Below are 17,947 nucleotides of genomic sequence, written 5' to 3'. Positions count from 1 at the left end.
CTGGGAGTGCAGCCCAGTGTGCATACCTGGGCAACATTCTCACAACCCCACACCCCTGGGAGAGAGCCTGCAGTCCACTCATCATGGCTTGGGATCTAATACAGATTTCTGTCCAAGATACGAACACGTGGCTCAGCTGGGTTCCAGAGACAGCCCTGCCACCCTCTGGGACTTGATGTCACCCTTTATAAAACAAGGATGTTAAGGAAGACAGCCCAGGTGCAGCCTCTGGGATGATGTCTAACACGCCTTCTTCTCTTGTTCCAGGGCCCAAGTGGACCCCCAGGGCCCAAGGTGAGTGCCTCTCACTCCTGTCTCAGGCCTGGACATAGAAGGCTCCTTCACCCCACCCCTTTTTCCTCCTCCTCCCCCACTGAAGCCAAAGCAGCAGGGTTAGACTTCACCTCCTCTCTGGGCCTCAGTTTACTCCTCTGTCAAAGGAGATCATGATAGACGTTTCCTGCCTTACCTTCACAGCAGGCTGTGAGGATTGAATAATGAAACCCGTTAGCTTGTCAGCTCTCTTTTCTTCCTTAAGCAGCACCTGCCAGGGTGGAAGGCAGGCTATGGTCCTCCCTGCAGGAACCAGGGCCCCTGAACTGGGCAGGAGAGAAAGTGGGGGGAAGGAGCTATCTTTAGTGAGCATCTTCTGGGAGCTGAGGGCCTCCAATGCATTCCCTCTAATCTCGCAACTTCCTTCTGAGACGGGGGGCATCATAGCCCCCATGAGCAGTGACTTGCCCAGGATCACTCAGCTTGGGAAGGACCAGATCAGGGTCAGACTGGAGTCCAGGACTATCAGCCCCATCACCCACGCGAATCTCTCTGAGGAGCTCAGGGTCTATGGGCTATGCTGGGTGGAGGTCATCAGAGCCACTTCTACCAGAGGAGGAGGAGGCTGGTGTCCAGGTGGCTCTGACCAGGGTAAGCCCAGTGTTTCTGGGGACAAGATGGGGGTGGCTGTGGAGGGCCTTCTTGGCAGGGATATGGGAGGTGGCTGGGGATAAAAGCAGGGGCTGGGCACAGCGGGACCAAATCCAAGTCCTCGCTGTGAGTGGCTGCTCTTACCTGTCTCAGAAGCCAGGATCACATTCATTCATTCATTCATTCATTCACCCATTCTTAGAGAAATACACCAAACACAGAATTACTCAGGCAGATCATTTGTTCCCACGTCAAATTGGTTCTCAAAGTGTGATCTCTGGACCAGCAGTATTATCAGCATCATTGGGTCTCGTTAGACCCTCGTGTTTGGGGCCCAAAGGCACTGAGTCAGAGACAGTAGAGGTGGGCATGCTCTGTTCAAGCAACCCCCAGTGGTGCTAACGTGCCCTCCAGTTTGGGAACCACTGACCCAGATTCATCTTCCCCCATTGTTTCCCATGGCCGGGCCTCCTCCTCGTACTGGTCTCAGCAAAGCTGTGCCCTCCTCCAAAGGGCCATCCCCAGCTACCTACTGAAGCACACACTCTCCCTGAGTCCCTCTCTATCCCACCATTCCTTTATATTCTCATCCGGGCACATCCACTACCCAGCATGAGGCTGTGAATTTTTCTGGATATTTCCTGGCCCTTGGTCTCCTCTGACCCACTGAGCAGGGATCTTGTCTGCCTGGCCTATAGAGGGTGCTCAGAGATGTTTGTTCACAGAGGGAATGAATTACCTCTCCTTCAGCCAATCCAGTCCTTTTGCACACACCTACTGAGCTGTGTTCTGGGCTAGTGGGGGCAGGGGATGGAAGTGGGTCTTACCCCACCCCTGCCCAAGAGAGACAAGGAGGGAAGGGAGCACTGCCCTGACCCAGTGTGATCAGTGCTGCTATCAGGAGTGGACTGGCGTGCTAGGAAGCACAGAGAGGGGATGGCCAGCTGACTGCCAGAGGACCCAGCCAACGTGTCCAAGTCTGAAGGCTGCAGCCTCCACTGTTCTTTCTTCAGGGGGATGACGGGATACCAGGCCAACCAGGGCTCTCTGGACCCCCAGGGCCCAAGGTAGGTACCCAGCCCTCCTCCAGTGTTCCCCCTGCCTCCCATCTCCCCAGTTCCCACCTGCCTGGTGAAGCGCCTACCCAACCCTTTTACATCGCAGGCACGTGGGCTGATTACCAGGGCAGGCCAGAGGGAGGCCAGCAGGAAGGCCAGGGTCGCACTCACCAACAGGCCTGGCAAATCCCCCAGGCCACTGGGCTCCCCTTACACCCTCAAGTCCTCTGGCTCCCATCTCAGGTGGCCCCACCCTGCCCTTCCCCCAAGCCAGGAACCGGCTGTGCTCCTTGGCCCCTATCCCCTTAAGACACAACCAAATCCTGGCCAGGCTTCCTCTAACCTGACTAAGCCCCCGAGCTTCTCCAACCATGGATTAAGACCAAGCCAGAAGGGGGCCTGGGGCCTGAGTCCTGGGGGCTGTACTGAACTCACCACACCCACCCCAGGGTGGGCTCAGGCTCAGGACCTCCTCTGGAAGCCCGCAGAGCCTGGAAGCTCCACAGCAGACACCTCTGTTGCAGGGCCAGTCAGGGAGCAAAGGGGCCGCAGGTAGAGAATGGCACAGACAGAGCCCTGGGGCCCAAGGTGACATCATGTGAGCTGCTGGTTCCTGAAGGCCCATCCTGTTTGGGGGTGGGGGGGGGGGCTGGTTTCACCTCTACCCTACCCTTTTAAGCTGGTCCCTGGCCCAAGGGTCTGGGCCTTGGCAGAGGCTGGCCTGGAGTCAGGTGGCAGGTGGTCTCAAGTAGCGACAGGGCCTTCACCGTGTAGCCTTGGGCCCCTGGGCCTCAGTGGTCCATCTTGTCTACACAACAAGGGGTCAGAGGAAGGTCCCACAGTTCCTCCCTCAACTTGGGAGATGCCAGTCACATCCATTCGGCCCTGTGCTCTTTGGGGAAGAGGGCACTGGAGAGGGCGGGGGAATTTTGGCTTCAGCCATACACATCTAGCTGCAGCTATGTGTCTCCACAGGGGGAGCCCGGCCACCCAGGCACTGATGGAGCCACGGGGCAGCGGGTAAGCAGTTCCCCCACCCCAGCCACACCAGTGAGATTCAGGGACCTCATTCCTTCTGAAGCTCCTGTCCCCCAGATATCCCAGAGGAGCAGTGGGGCTCCAAGAACTTGGAGTCTTTTTTTTAATACTAATATTTCATTAGTGGGTTGGGGTTTGTTTGTTGTTTTTTTTTTTTGCTTTTTAATTCTTAATACATGCTTTGGGTAAAATGTTTAATTATGGATGTGAAAAGGAGAGTCCCATCCTCCTCCCTCTTCTCCTCCTCCCCAGGCAAGAGTCTGCCCTCCTAAACTCTTTTCCTTGGCACATTCAACATAGACTTCAATACGTCACGGATGGCGTTATCCTACATGATGTATGCCTTGCCTTTCCCCCAGCCCCACTTCATACTTCACCCCTGTCGCTGGAGCACACCACAACTGGTCCCAGATCTTTTGTGATGAGCCCCTATCAGCACACCTTATTCTTGGCCCTGTGATCTCAAGCAATCACATCCTCCCCCATGCTCCCACAGACTGCCTCCCTCCTCGAAGACAGAGGTCTAAGCGGGCAGCCGGGTGGTGCGAATGGCCGGGGAACTGGATTAAACACTGAGCGTGGCAGTTCAGTGGACACCTTCCAGTTCCATAAAGGCCATGACTATGGGGACAGCTGGCAAACGAGGCCCTGGCCGGGTCTCTCCTCCGGTGCAGCCAGCTGCAAGCCTGACCAAAGTGCTCACACTCCCTGCTGCTCTAGCAGAGAAAAGTCGAGAGGTGGGGGGAGGTTCCGAGGGGAAAGGTGAGGCCAGCAGCAGAGCACACGTCTGTGCCTGTGTCGACAAGTGCGTGTGCAGACACATCCGTGTGGACATGTGCGTGGGTGGGTGTGGACTCAGAACCAGGAGTGAATGGGAGTGTCAGCGCCTGCTGGGTGCAGCCTCCCCCCGGGGTTAAGAAACTGAGGTACGAGGGCAGCCTCCAGCTGGCAGGTCTGTAGTTGGCCTGCACAGTATTTTGGAGGGTTTGGGTGTTTTTGTTTGCCAACATTTAAAAATCTGAAGAACTTCGCATCAAAGTCAGGCTCTCCATTTTCTCTCAAGGACGAGCCTCAGTGAAGGCGAATCACAGCCACCTCCAGACCTCGTGGAGGTGTTTTCCTCACTTGGCCCCAGGCCTCCCCTCTCCCTAGTGTAACCGCCCCTGCCTGGCCCCCAGAATGCTCACTCAGTGAGCCAGGGTGCCAGTTCCTGAGAGAATTCCAGAAGATACCATGCTGGGGGCCCCCCAGGGTCCAGCTGAGAGAGCTGGCCCGCAGTTCACAGGCCTGTGTACAGCCCCTGTTACTAGGTTCTCGGGGTGAAACGAATGCCCACCATGCTCTTCCCTGAAATTCTTCCTCTTCTTCCTGCCTCAGGGTCCCCCAGGCCTCAAGGGTGAACAAGGAGACACAGTGGTAATTGACTACGATGGCAGAATCTTGGATGCCCTTAAGGTAGCGTTCCTGGTGGACCCCTGGCGTTCCTTTCCTGAGGGAATATCCACTCACTTTGCGCCCTTGTTTACACAAGGGACCAGGGGGTAGCTTAACACAGAGACTTAACACATATTAGGTAACTTCACCAGGTACCTAATATGGAAATCAGTACTGTGTGGAGTCCCACACGATGCTGAGAGAGCCACTGTAAATGCGCCCATGTGGCCCTGAGCTCCTCAGAGGCTGAGGCAAAAAGGGCAGCTCAGCATTCAGAAGCAAGAGGCAGGGCCTCTCGGGGCCTTTCTAGGAACTAGAGGCTGAGGCAAAAAAAGGGCAGCTCAGCACTCAGAAGCAAGAGGCAGGGCCTCTCGGGGCCTTTCTAGGAACTAGAGGCTGAGGCAAAAAAAGGGCAGCTCAGCACTCAGAAGCAAGAGGCAGGGCCTTCTCGGGGCCTTTCTAGGAACTAGAGGCTGAGGCAAAAAAGGGCAGCTCAGCATTCACAAGCAAGAGGCAGGGCCTCTCGGGGCCTTTCTAGGAACCAGAGGCTGGATCTCCTAATAACCACTGGGCGAGAAAGAAGAGTGTGGCAAGGCCTGCTCCAGGAGACTCGGGAGTTGTGCAGCCTCAGCCCTGTCCCAGTGCCGGGCAAGCCCAGGACCCATCACCAGCTGGAGAGAAGGGTTGGGGGCCAGCTGCTCAGAGGTACCAGGAGAGGAGCTGGGGTGGGGAGAGGTGGTCCGCAAAGACTGGCTGTCAGCACTGAATCCCACCTGAGCTTCGATTTCAGTTGTCTCCCACAGGCCTCAGGGAAGCACGAGCTGATGATAACGGTTCCCACCCCAGGCCTGTGTGGCGTGGTGTGGCATGGCATGGCCCAGGGCTATGCCCGTGCATGGTTGCAAAGCTGCAAGGAGAAGCCCTGTGGGTGCAGAGAAGGGGGGAGGTGGATTGTGGATGCCAGGCGGGGACGATGACTGGATTCGTTGGGCAGACACAGAGGGGTAAAGTCGAAAAACACATACTGAGGGGCAGGCTAGCTGGGGAATGGTGAGGAAGGTGGGGTCACTGGAGGCAGACAGGCCACCAGAGAAGCAGGTGCTGGGCCTGAATCTGGAGGAGGGTGGCTGGAATGGAGGAAGGAGTAAGACCAGGGCATCTCAATGGAGGCACCGACAGGAAGGGGCAAGTTGCAAGATACGGAAGCAACCTTAGTGTCCATCAACAGATGAATGGATAAAGATGTGTATACACACACACACACACACACACACACACACACACATACACACACACACACACACAGTGGAATACTGCTCAGCCATTAAAATGCCATTTGCAGCAGTATGGATGGATTTGGAGAGTATTGTGCTAAGTGAAATAAATCAGACAAAGACAAATACAATATGATATCACTTATATGTGAAATCTAAAAAAATACAACAAACTAGTGAACATAACAAACAAACAAAAAAAAGCAGATGCACAGATATGGAGAACAAACTAGTGATGACCAGTGGGGAGAGGGAAGGGGGAAGGGATGATGGGGGAAGGGGTGAAGAGATACAAGCTGTTACGTATAAAATAAGCTACGAGGATATACTGAACAACACAGGGAATATAACCAATATTTTACAATAACTATGAATGGGTATAACCTTGGACAGGGATTTGAAGCACTATATTCTAGTGATTATAATATTATATAATATTGTATGTCATAGATAATATTGTATATCAACTATGCCTCAATTTTTAAAAAGGAGGGGGCAGCTAGGTGAGAGGAGGTGAAGGGAAGAGGCCTGCCTGGGGCTTGCTGGACTGGGGGCTGAGTGACAGCAGCCTTTGTGAAGGGGCCTGAGCCGGGGTGGGGGGCAGGTGGCCTGAGGGAAGCCTGGGCAGGGACGGGAGCTCAGGAGTCAATATACTGTCCCCTCCCCATGAAACCAAGGGATGCCCAGGAGCAGCGGACAGCACCAGAGGTCGCAGGAGAGGCAGAGAGCACAGTGCTGGGCCTCTGCCGGGGAAACGGTTTGGGGCTGGCTTTGAGTGCCAGCGGGGGTTGGTTTTACATTTGCTTCCAGAGGCAGTGCAGAGCTGTCATGGGATTGAGCAGAAGTGTGTTGTGATGAAACGTATCGTGAGGGCAGAGGGATAGACACTGTGCTGTCTTACCCGATACCTGGTGCCATCTGCCAGGCCTCCCCCAAGACACAGGCCTGACCTGACTAGGTGGTCTACAGCCTCAAGATAGAGAGATGGGTGGGCAGTGATGGGGAGGCCCCACCTAAACACTGACCCCTTGACTTTCACACACAGGGTCCTCCTGGGCCACAGGGGCCCCCAGGGCCACCAGGGATCCCCGGAGCCAAGGTCAGTACAGACGTAACCGTGTGGTCCCCCGGGTCTCTGTCTCCAGGGCCGCCTCCAGGGTCTCCTCTCTGCCTCTGCTTCTCTCCCAGCACCTTGGCCTGGCCTCTAGGGCTCAGAGGAAGTGGCGCTGCTCCTTCGTAACCAAGCGGGGTGCCTTCTTCCTGGCCCTGGCTTCTCCCTGCAATGCCTCATTCACACATATAATCCATAAATGGGCCCCTCGTGATGTTACAAAGTCCTGTAGATTACAGAGCCGTTTCTATGGCCTGTGTATATCGTTCACACCTGCTCACTTGGCTCAGGAGAAGGATCCCAAGACTTTAAAATCAGGCAGGATCTGGTCCCAGCCATCATCCCTGGGCTCTGTGGACCCTCAGCTTCCACCTACCACAGCCACGGCCGCAGCTGTCCACAGGGGCTGAGGAAATGGAGGAGGGGTGGCTTGTGCCTGGCACTGTGCTAGGCACGCAGTGAGCTTCTTCCCGATGGTCCAACCTCAGGGACCCAACCCAGGGCCAGCGTGCTGGTCAGAGGGGGCAGCCTGGCCGCAAATCCCTGCCAGGGGCCGGGGCACCGTAACCCCCACCTTGCTGTCTATTCCCTTCCAGGGTGAACTCGGATTGCCTGGTGCTCCTGGAATCGATGGAGAGAAGGTCCCTAGGCTTTTCATTTCCTTGGTGATGCTATGCCTGATGCTGTGTCAGGCTGAGTGTGTGTGTGTGTGTGTGTGTGTGTGTGTGTCTGCACGCGTACATACAGTTCTAGAAAACAGAACATTTGCTCTGGAGCCTATGTACAAATCCCGGTTCTGCCCATAGGCGTCAGGCAAGCTACTCGCTTTCTGGCAGCCTCAGTTCCTCAGTCCCTCAGTTCCTGAAAACAGTGAAAGGCTGAGGGTTAAATAACGGCACGTGGAACACACTCGAGAGTAGTGCCTAGCATGTAATAGCAAAGTCATCTCGCTGTCGTTATTAGTGTTAGTGTAAGTATACACGCATGTGTATGATCCTGCGTGGACACAACAGTGTCCATGGGTGTCACTTAATGCTCGTGGCTGTGCCTTTGGCACTGGGTCCCTAGTGCGACACAGAGTGGACGGTATACAATCAGCTGAATGAAGGACTGCAGCAGCTGGTTGGGTGACCGAGGGATGGTTGGTTGTATATGGGGTTGGGGGCTCTCACCATTGGCTCCTGAGATGTGAGCACCAGGTTGGCCCTGACCCCATATGTACCCCCTCAGTAGCTACTCATTCCCACTTGCCCTGCCCCCTGCCCCACCCTGCAGCTCTGCTTGCAGTAAGACAGGCGGGGACTGCCCCTTCTGTGTTGCCAGCCAGGCCGCTCTCTTCATGCATCACTTGGTCTGGAGCAGAGGACCCACAAGGAAGAAGGGAGGGTCTGGCCTGGCTTAGAATAAGCTCTGCATGGAGGGGCGAAAGTGCCTACTGTATCTTGTTCTGTGGTTTTCAGGGTCCCAAAGGACAGAAAGGAGACCCAGGAGAAGCCGGACCAACAGGACCCAAAGGGGAAGCAGGAGAGATGGGCTTGTCAGGCCTCCCGGTAGGTGGCTGGGTAAGCCCCCCTGCTACTTGCCCATGTGAGGGTCCCAAGGTAAATGTGGGCCCCCCACGGTGGCTGCCAGGGGCTGGGACTCTGCGGTCCTAGTCTCAGCCCAGTCTCAGCCCCAGCCCACTGGGCCTTTGTAGGGAAGCGCTGGGATGCCCTGACTCTGAGCCCCCACTTCCTCCCCGACAGACAGACCTACCACTTACATCAAGAGGCCTCCTTAAGGTAAAATAAGGAGGCCCCGCCTAATGGCAGATGACTAGATGGGGAGCTCTGATAGCCTGTTTGCATCCTGCTCCATCTCACTGACTCTGGAACCCAGCACACGTGACCTAACCTCCCTGGGCCTCAGTTTCCTCAGCTCTAAAATGGGAGTGATAACCTGCCCCTCCCACAAAGGGACACACGGGCAGGGCTGAGAATAGGGACCCCCTGTCATCGTCGCTTTTACCATTGCTTCTGTCATGCGTAGCCAGATGCGAAGAGCTGCCACCACGTCACATCCATTGTCCATCCACGAGGTTCATGTGGCTAGAGAGCTGGTGCCAGGATTTGAACCCCAGATCTTTGCTCCTAGAGCCCCTGGCTGCCCCACAGGAAACAACTTATACTGCTGTTAAGATGCTCTCTGAATACCCACTGATTTAGGGAAAGCTACTGAAGTTGCACCGCTTGACGGAGGAAGGAAGGGGAGGTGCTGAGCCCCGTGGGTGGCAATTTTGGTGATAGACGGAAAGGGCTCAGGGCCATCCTGTCCCGCAGGGTGCCAACGGCCCCAAGGGAGAGAAGGGAGAGTCGGCATCTGACAAGCTACAGGAGAGCCTGGTAAGGGCACTACTGACGGTCTCTGCTGGGGGCTGGCTGGGGCCCTGAGCTTTGGGACACAGGGCCACCTGGCCTGACCAAGCTCAGGGCAGTGGGGGAGGGGGAGCCTCAGACCCATCTTTGAACCCAAAGGCCAGCACTGGGCTTCCCACCCAGCAGTGCCTCTTGGGGGCAGTGTGGAGCACAGTACCCAGCACCCAGGGAGTGCCCCTCCAATGTCCGATGAGCTCAGGTGTGGGTAAGTGAACAGTGGTGGGGCAATGGGCAACTAATCCACCTCTGACCCTTCCTAGGCCCAGATCATAGCAGAACCAGGGCCCCCAGGCCCTCCTGGTCCCCCAGGCCCCATGGTAAGAAAGTTTGGCTTGAAGCAGCTGGGATGTGGAGAGGGTGGTGGGCTTAGGCCCAGAGGACAACAGGGTAGCCCAGCGGGGAGGAGACACATCAGGCAAGCCGAGCAGAGCCCAGGTCTGGGCTTGGGAGGCCACAGAGTTCAGAGCCACAGGGCCAGGGAGTGGCCTGGAAGCCTTTGCGGCCGCTGCAAGAGGGCCTGGCTGGGAGGTCTGGACCCAGCCTTGTGGCCTTCCTAATCTGGGGCTTTCTCCTCCTTCTCCAGGGCCTTCAGGGGATGCAGGGTCCCAAGGTGAGTTCTGAAGCATGGATGGGAACCCCGGCCCCTACTTACTGTAGGCTCACAGCCTGGTTGGTTCCCCAAATTCTTGCTTGTAGGCAAAGTGAGGGCCCCACACTCGGCCCTGGACCAGCCCTGCGTCTTCCCACGGCCTGGCCATTCCCAAGCCCCTGCCAGTGTCCTCAGAGCTGGTGCTCCCGGGCCCACAATCAGCCTCTCCGTTCCTTGCCCCCTACCCTCTTCACCCCTCAAGCACACATCTGTCTCTCAACTGCCCACAACCTGGATACAAAGTCCTGGCTTTGGTGTATATTACATAACATCGTGTCCTCTGTTCTCCAATTAAAACTGAGTGTGGTCTGCCCGTGTCCCCTCACCCAGGGAGGCCAGCTGGCCTCACTGCATCTCCCTCGTTTACCCTGGGGGAGACCACATCTCCGCATCCCCAGCTCAGGGGCCAAGCGGGGCCTCAGAGCCTTGGAATCCAGAGCTGTGTGGGGCCGACCATGTAGCTTGAGCAGATGTGCGGCTTCTGGTTCTGTTTTATTCCAAGGCCTCCCCAGATCATGTTTAGGATAAGCAGCTGCTGTCAGGGATGAGGTCCAAGACAGGGACTCAGAAACCCAGTGGCTGCTCAGCCCTGCCACTTCCTGGCTGTGCAAGTGGGCCTGTCCCTACCCCTCTCTGTACCTCTGTTTCCTCATCTGTGAAATGGGTGTGACTATAACCCACCTTCCAGGATTACTGGAAAAGCCCATGTGTAAGAAAAGATAAAACATGCACACCTACATTCTGATATTTGCACAAGAAGGAAGTCAGGGCTGGGCCTGTCAGAGCCTGGAGTCTGTCCCTCTGCCCCGCATACCTCGGTTCCCGGTCAGGCCCCAGGCTTTCCTGTTCTGCCATCTGTCTGACCCCCTTAACTGGTACCTCCCCTTTGCTTCCAGGGCTTGGATGGAGCAAAGGGAGAGAAGGGCTCCCCGGGTGAGAGAGGACCCAGCGGCCTGCCTGTGAGTGTCATGAGCCTTGTTCGTCCTTAGAGGGACTAATTTCTGTAATTGTCATGACTCTTGATCATTCCTTTTCCATCCAGGGGCCAGCTGGCCCACCAGGCCTTATTGGGCTGCCAGGAACCAAAGGAGAAAAGGTAACCACCTTCCTTTAATGTCCCCCAACTATGGTATCACTCAGTCCTGGGGGCTCAACCCCTGAGCTTCACTGGTCTCTGGGGCCAGAGTCCAGGTTCTGAATTGTGTTCCCAACGCCTCCTTCTCAGCCTCCTCACATCTCCTCTTTGTCTCTTCTCAGGGCAGACCCGGGGAGCCAGGACTAGATGTAAGTAGCTCACCGTCCACTGTGGCTGGCTCTCTCCCATTTGTAACTTTTGCCCTCATGCTGCCCTCTGGATGGCCTGGATGTGTCCCCATTCCCCATGGCTAGGACCACAACTGGCTGGTTCCACCTCTGTCCACAGTGCAAATCCAACACATAGCCAAGAGTAGGTGCTTTCTTGATGATAGATGGGCAGTTGAGTGGATGGTGGATGATGGATAGAGTATGGAGGATGGGTGGGTGGAGGGATGGGTACAGGAAGGACGGGTGGATGGCATGTAAATGAGTGATGGATATAAGCGAATGATGGATGCTGGATGGATGGATGATAGCTGGACAGATGACGGATGGAGGATGATTGAGGATGGAGAGTGGATCCATTGGAGTAGGGAGGTAGGAAGAGCAATGAGGAGCATGTTGCAATATCCTGGTGAGAGATAATAAGGCTTCAGCTATGACAGTACTGCAGGAAGGAGAGGAGAAGTATTAATCCATTGATTGGATCAGGTATCTTTTGGTTGCAAGAGATGGGAAACACAAGTTAAACTGGTTTAAACTGACTCATAACTGAAAAATCCATATGTGTGACACATAGATCCAGGGCTCAAGTATGTCAACACAACCCAACCTGTCACCCTCTCTTGTCTCTTCTTCCTCTTGAATCATTCCAGTTTCCACACAGTGATGAGATGGAGCCAAGAACTCCAAACTTGCATCCCTCTAAGTCCAAATCCTGGAGAAAGGCGTTTGCCTCACTCTCTACTCTTTGGGGAAAAGTCTCATCGACTCTCATCGGCCCCAGCTGGGCCAATGCTGAAATGTCACTCGGCCATAAGAATGCAGTTCCTAACTGGCCAGACCTGTTCATAATGCTCCATCCTGGAGCTGGGGGTGGAGTTGGTGAATTGTGAGAAGGGAGAGTGGCTCCCAGGAAAATCAGATGGCTATTGCAAGGGAAATGGTGACCAGATGCAGGTAGGGCTGCAAGGACTCTGATGCCTACCCTAAACTTTAGGGAGAAAGTGTCACCCTACAGACAGGAAGAGGAAGAACTCTAGGCTGAGTTTCTGACTGGAGGGTTCCATTGATGTTCCAGGAGAAGAAGACACTGCTGAATCCAGCTCAGGCTGTGGACCCAGAGAGGTAGTGGTGGTGGAGCAAAAGGGACTCTATGCCCCCAATATTGTGGCCACTTTGGTCCAGTGGTTAAGGCTGCATACTTCAGTCAGGGGGCAGAGGTTTGATCCTGATCCCTGGTCAGGGAACTAAGATCTCACATGCCATATGGTGAGGCCAAAGTAAAAAGTCAACCCACTCCAACGGGCCCAGCTGAAATGGGGAGTCTGCCTGGAAGCATTTCCTGACCTCACACCTGGACAGAAGAGCCCCTCTTCCTGGTACCCGTGCTGTCTGGTTCAGATCTCTATCACTATGAGTATTGATCATCATCTTTTGCACCCCACTGCCTGTCATGTTAGACTCTGTAGCTTTGTACCTGTGGGGTTCTAACTCATGGAAGTGACTTAGTGACAACACAGGTCAAGTGCCTTTGAAAGAAGAGCGTATTACTTACAGCTCTCAAGGAAAGGGCATGACCCACATGGGACCACATGGAGACGCAGCAGGTTTGGTTGGCAGGCAGGAAGGAGTCGGGGAGAAACCTAGGGCAGGGATTTTACTGGCATTTCTCTGGGGAAAGCAAGGCAGAGCAGGGTCAACAGTTTAGGACTGGCCAGTTTGAATAATCCTGGCAGGCTTTGGGCTCTAAGGATGGTCTCTGGTTGCTTGCTACCTGGCCCTGGGATGATTTGGGGCAGGGAAAATATTGACTTGGTGTGTGAGTTAGATAGAGGAGGTTGTTCCAGGATTGGTTGGTTTACATCTGAAAGGCATGCTCCCTGCCTAGCTCTTTGCTATATCTAAGGGTTGGCTACCTCTAGGAGAGGCAGCCTCTCCCCAGCCAGGAAGATTTTGATGATATCAATACATCAGAAGATACAGAAAATAAACGGCATAATAAATATAAGAGTGTGCTTGCTAAGTCACTTCAGTTGTGTCTGACTATTTGCAACCCCAGGGACTATAGCCCACCAGGCTCCTCTGTCCATGGGATTCTCTAGGCAAGAATACTGGAATAGGTTGCCATGCCCTTCTCCAGGGGATCTTCCCAATCCAGGGATCGAACCCATGTCTCTTATGTCTCTTGCATTAGCAAGAGGTTCTTTACCACTAGTGCCACCTAAGAGGGAATTCACCAAATCTGGCTTTCTGCCCTCAGCATTCAGCCCAAAGCCCAATTCCTAGTGGATGCTTAGAAATGTTGACTGGGAAGATGGGCAGATGAACAAATGGATGGATGGGTAGGTGGGTGCATACGAGTTTCAGCCAAGTGCAGAGAACAGAGAGCACCATTCTTGGTCTGCTGAAGATGGTGATATAAACCTCCATGGGTTTCCTGTGTCTCATCCCCCAACCAAGCCTGGGCCAGTGTCTGCTGCACCTGACTTGACATAAGACAAAGCTCTTTGCTAGCAGTTCTGCCTGAAGGCTTCCACCCAGAAACAGCAGTCGTATTCTACTTTGGAGGAAGCCGTGCCGGTGTCCTGAATGCAGGCTTTTCTCTGCATCATCCTCATACCCAGCATCTGTGTCCCCTAGGAGCCAGGGATGGTCCAGCTTGTAACATGGATATGTGCGGAGGGAACGGGCAGAGGTGGGTGGGAGAGGTAGAGAGATGAAGAGATAACCAGAGCACACCTCAAACTTCGTCAGGTTTAACCTTTAATCTTTTTCACAGGGTTTCCCTGGACCTCGAGGAGAAAAAGGAGACCGGAGCGAGCGTGGAGAGAAGGTGGGAAAGGTGGAGAGAAAGTGAGGGACAGGAGGAGAGGAGGGAGGCAAGCAAAGAGAAGGAGGGAGCAGGTGGAGAGGAAAGGACATGGAGGCAGGAAGCAAGCAGAGAGAAGGCGGGGTAGGTGGGGGAAGGAAGGCTGCAGAGGCTGGTCTGTGGGCAGCAGGGCAGGGGGCTGCCGGTCCCAGGCCCATCTCTCTGAGGGACATTGGAGGTGCCCTGGGCCTGGCAGCCACCATCACACCCCATCTTCCTTCTTGCCCAGGGGGATCGCGGTGTCCCGGGTCGGAAAGGAATGAAAGGCCAGAAGGGCGAGCCGGGACCCCCAGGCCTGGACCAGCCGTGTCCTGTGGTACGTGTTGGTGAGACATGGGAGCCCCAACCCAGGTCTTTGCAGTCCTCGGAGCTCAGTTGCAAGTCCCAGAGGCCCTGTGTGCCCTGCCCTGGGGTGTCCACACTGCTGGGCTGCCCTCTAATCGCTACCATCACGAAGGCTCCTCTCACCCTGGTCGTAACCCCTCCCTGGCCCAGGGACCCACTCCGTCTAGAAGATGGAAGCCTGGTCAGGGATGGAGTCTGCCAGATCACTGTTCCTCTTTACTCAGCTTCCTTGGACCTAAAGGGAGATGGACCCACCCTTTCCTCTCTGAGGGTCTGTCCTGTCCCAGAGGAGGCTTTTGCTGGTCTGGGTAGCTGCACATTCACCCCTTGCATCTCCTCCGCGTGTCCCAAAGCCCTTTCCCCTCACAGCCTTTCTCCTTTCCTGCTTTTTTACCACAGCTTCTTGTGGCCCACCAGACCTGATACCTGAAATAACCAAAGTTCGGTCCTCTCCTTCTAGAAGGCAGGGAAGGTTTACATGTCAAACTCTTCCAGTGGAACTCAGAAAAGACAGGAAAAACAACTGAGTTTCCATACTGAAACTCAGCAGTTACTCACATCCCCCCATCTCTGCTGGGGTTGTCGTGTGGGAGAAGCCATATTGTGTATCCCCTTCCAGAGGGGCAGGGCCAGGGATCCCCAAAGTCCAATCTTCTGACCTCAAATGGATCATTTAGCCCTCTGTTCCTTAGTCTCCTTATCCATGCAACAGGTTCTAATCTCTACCTCCAGATGGCTTGGAGAAGGCAATGGGAAAAAACAGGAAGAGCAGGGGGGAGGCAAGGACCAGGGTCAGCAGGGAGACAGGGTGGCCCAGCCCCAAACCCAAGGCCCTGGGTCAAGACTTCCCTCCAAGTCATTAAGCCTTTGTCTCTGAAACAGGAGAATCTTAGATGCAGAGGCAGGCGAGGGGCGCCAGGTTCCAGGGGCCTGGCCAGGGCCGGTGGACCCTGCCCTGCGGTATGCAGCCTGGCCTGCTGTGTGCTGTGTGCTCTGCTGTGCTGAGCATTCTGCGCTGCCTGTGCCCACTGCCCTGCCCTGCCTTCCTTTCCATTCTGTCCCTCCTCCCCACTTCCCCTTGGGTCCCAGCCTCAGCCCCCAAGGGTGCATGAGCGTGCTGGGGTGGGGGGCATGCTCCCCCATGTCCATGGTCTGCCTGTGTGCTTCAGAACAGAGTGAAGTGTTGTCCCCTGTGGCGTCCACCAGGGACGCTAGGCTGACTGACGGGTCAGCCTTGGTCCATCACTAGCTCCCCACTTTCAGGCCACTGAGGAAACTCACCTCCCTGCTTGTGTCTGATGGCTCCAGACTATCCCCACTCCAACCTCCCCACACACACACACACACACACACACACACCTCCCCACGCTGGCCCAGTGTCCACCCTGACCTCAGCCCATCCTGTCTGCTACTCAGATCCAAACACAGGAACCAGGACAGGCCAAAAGGGAATCCCATTTCCTGGACTGTCCTTCAAATATTCTTGGACACATGTCTGAAAGCTCTCAGGACCACAGGGTGAGCTACCAGAACCACCATCACAGCTGCCAGACAGAAAGACACACAGGTGCTCAGTGGGACCAGGGCCAGGCCTGCTCCTGGCCTGGGGATGTCTAGCACGATGCTCTATACTCCGTGGTGTCCTGGTTCCACCCACAGCTACTCATGTCCCAGCAAAGCCCATGGGGGCATGCTTAGAACAAGCACGGAGGGGGGCTGTCATGTCCTATGACCTGACTACCCAGGTGGACAGGGCAGGCATTCAGGCCCTGCCTCAGTGGGGTCCAGTGGCCTCAGGTGGCAGCTCCCTGGGCTGCAGCTAGCTCCTCTGGGGCAGGAGTGTGCGGAGCACAGGGAGCTGCTGACCAGCCCTGCCTCCTTGTCACTGAAACCTTCTTCCTTTCCAGGGCCCCGATGGACTGCCTGTGCCTGGCTGCTGGCATAAGGTAACTTTCAGGGAAGGGTCTCCAGGGCAGGCTAGGAGGAGTCGGGGAGCCAAGGGAACCCTGGGGCTGAGTGCCTGCTGCTCCCTACATCGTGATGGAACAGCCGGGTCTCCCCAAATGACCCTAGATTTGACTCTCCCATCGTGTGGCCCAAGACCCAGGGCTGTGATCCTGGTTGTGAGCAAACCACCCTCTTGGTCATACAGGGCTCACTCAAGCCCTGGCCCAGCCAGGGCAAAGCCATCAGCCCCTGAGACTTTGTTCATACTGTCCCTCCCCGACCCCAAGAGGGGGTGGAATTCAGGAGGTTGGGATGCGAGGATCGGGGGGCCATACTTCTTCCCAAGGAAATAAGCAGGACAGGGATACCCAGATCAGAGGCAGGGCTTCTGGTGCCCCCTAGTTCCCTCCTCACTTTCAATCTTTCCCTCCTTTTCTAGTGATCCTGAGCACGCAGTTCACAACCTGTATAGATCCTTGTGGACATTTTTAACTTTTGTAAAAACAAAACAGTAATATATTGATCTTTTTTCACGGGATGCAACACCAATACTTGTGGCCTTTTAACATATGAGAGCATGCCCAGCCCAGCCCCAGGACAATCAGTGTGTGAAGCTGGCAGGAAAGCGGACAGGCCCGCTGGGGACACTGTGTACTTGCAGGGCTCCCTCAGGGCTTGGCTTTCCCAGGAAGAAGATGAAAGTAAATTGCCTGGCTCAGGAGAGGCTGCAGAGAGGCCAGGTTGAGCTTTCGGTCACCTGAGAGCAGAGACTCTGGCTGTTCCGCTGCCCTGCAAGAGCTTGCCCTCTGAAGCTCTGGAGCCCCGGGGCCATGCCATCCACAAAGGCTCGTGGCATGAATAGCAAACACAACTGATCTTGGCCCCTCTGGCCTCTGCACTCAGCCACAGCCAGCTGCCCACCACTCGGGGCCCCCTTGGGCCCTGGGTTCACCAGGGCAGGACAGGACTTCTACCCAGAACTCATAGCTGGAGCTGTGGGAAGCAACCTAAGTGGGCTGAGCTCCCATCGAGTGCTGTAGGCCTCAGGAACCAGCCTGCCTGCTATGAGAACACGTGTCCTCTGGCCAGGAGTAAAGGCCAGGCTCTGTGATCACTACCACGTGGACCTAGCACCAGGGAGCCCTCTGATCCTAGAACACAGAGGTCCCAGGCTGGAAAGTCTGCTGTTTCCTGTTTTTCACCACACCCACCACATGAGGGATGTGATGGGACTGCCAGCCTGAGAAGATGGACTGCCAGCTCAGAGTTTGGGCCTCAATGACCCCAAGTCTTCCCACCCAGGGGAACTCTGGTCAGCCTGCCAAAAATGAGTCCTCTGAGTGAGCTATGTAAATGAAAAGAGCCTCAGGGCTGCTTCCACGCCTGTCTGAGTAGGTGGCCTGTGCCCTCAGCCAATGATGCTCTGAGAAGAGGTTCCCCTCCTCTGACAAGGGGCCCCAGCCACCGGCTCCAGACCAACTACTTGCCTCCCCCTCTGTGTAGATGGATATTGCTGTGTGTAATAAATCACAAATGTGTGTCTGGGTATGTCTGTCCTTGCAGACTGCCCCAAGGGCTATCCCTA

The 17,947-nt window shown here is 55.4% G+C and overlaps 1 protein-coding gene across 1 annotated transcript in view; it reads left to right on the top strand.

The window, feature by feature from the left end:
• COL23A1 (collagen type XXIII alpha 1 chain) overlaps window positions 1-17,947 on the top strand; it is a 387,317-nt gene extending 369,370 nt beyond the window's left edge. The window contains exons 11-27 of the mRNA XM_069591878.1: window positions 268-294; window positions 1,938-1,991; window positions 2,958-3,002; window positions 4,398-4,475; window positions 6,774-6,827; window positions 7,436-7,480; window positions 8,300-8,389; window positions 9,158-9,220; window positions 9,514-9,570; window positions 9,837-9,863; window positions 10,799-10,861; window positions 10,945-10,998; window positions 11,160-11,186; window positions 13,981-14,034; window positions 14,300-14,386; window positions 16,323-16,361; window positions 16,802-17,947. Coding sequence (XP_069447979.1) covers window positions 268-294; window positions 1,938-1,991; window positions 2,958-3,002; window positions 4,398-4,475; window positions 6,774-6,827; window positions 7,436-7,480; window positions 8,300-8,389; window positions 9,158-9,220; window positions 9,514-9,570; window positions 9,837-9,863; window positions 10,799-10,861; window positions 10,945-10,998; window positions 11,160-11,186; window positions 13,981-14,034; window positions 14,300-14,386; window positions 16,323-16,361; window positions 16,802-16,804 — 867 coding nt within the window. The 3' untranslated portion in view covers window positions 16,805-17,947. The remainder of the gene's footprint in view (window positions 1-267; window positions 295-1,937; window positions 1,992-2,957; window positions 3,003-4,397; window positions 4,476-6,773; window positions 6,828-7,435; window positions 7,481-8,299; window positions 8,390-9,157; window positions 9,221-9,513; window positions 9,571-9,836; window positions 9,864-10,798; window positions 10,862-10,944; window positions 10,999-11,159; window positions 11,187-13,980; window positions 14,035-14,299; window positions 14,387-16,322; window positions 16,362-16,801) is intronic.

Source organism: Ovis canadensis, chromosome 5 (genome assembly GCF_042477335.2).
Source record: "Ovis canadensis isolate MfBH-ARS-UI-01 breed Bighorn chromosome 5, ARS-UI_OviCan_v2, whole genome shotgun sequence".
In the NCBI taxonomy this organism is placed as follows: Eukaryota; Metazoa; Chordata; class Mammalia; order Artiodactyla; family Bovidae; genus Ovis; species Ovis canadensis.
The sequence above is the reverse complement of the archived record's forward strand: the minus strand, read 5'-3'. Positions and strand labels throughout refer to the sequence as shown.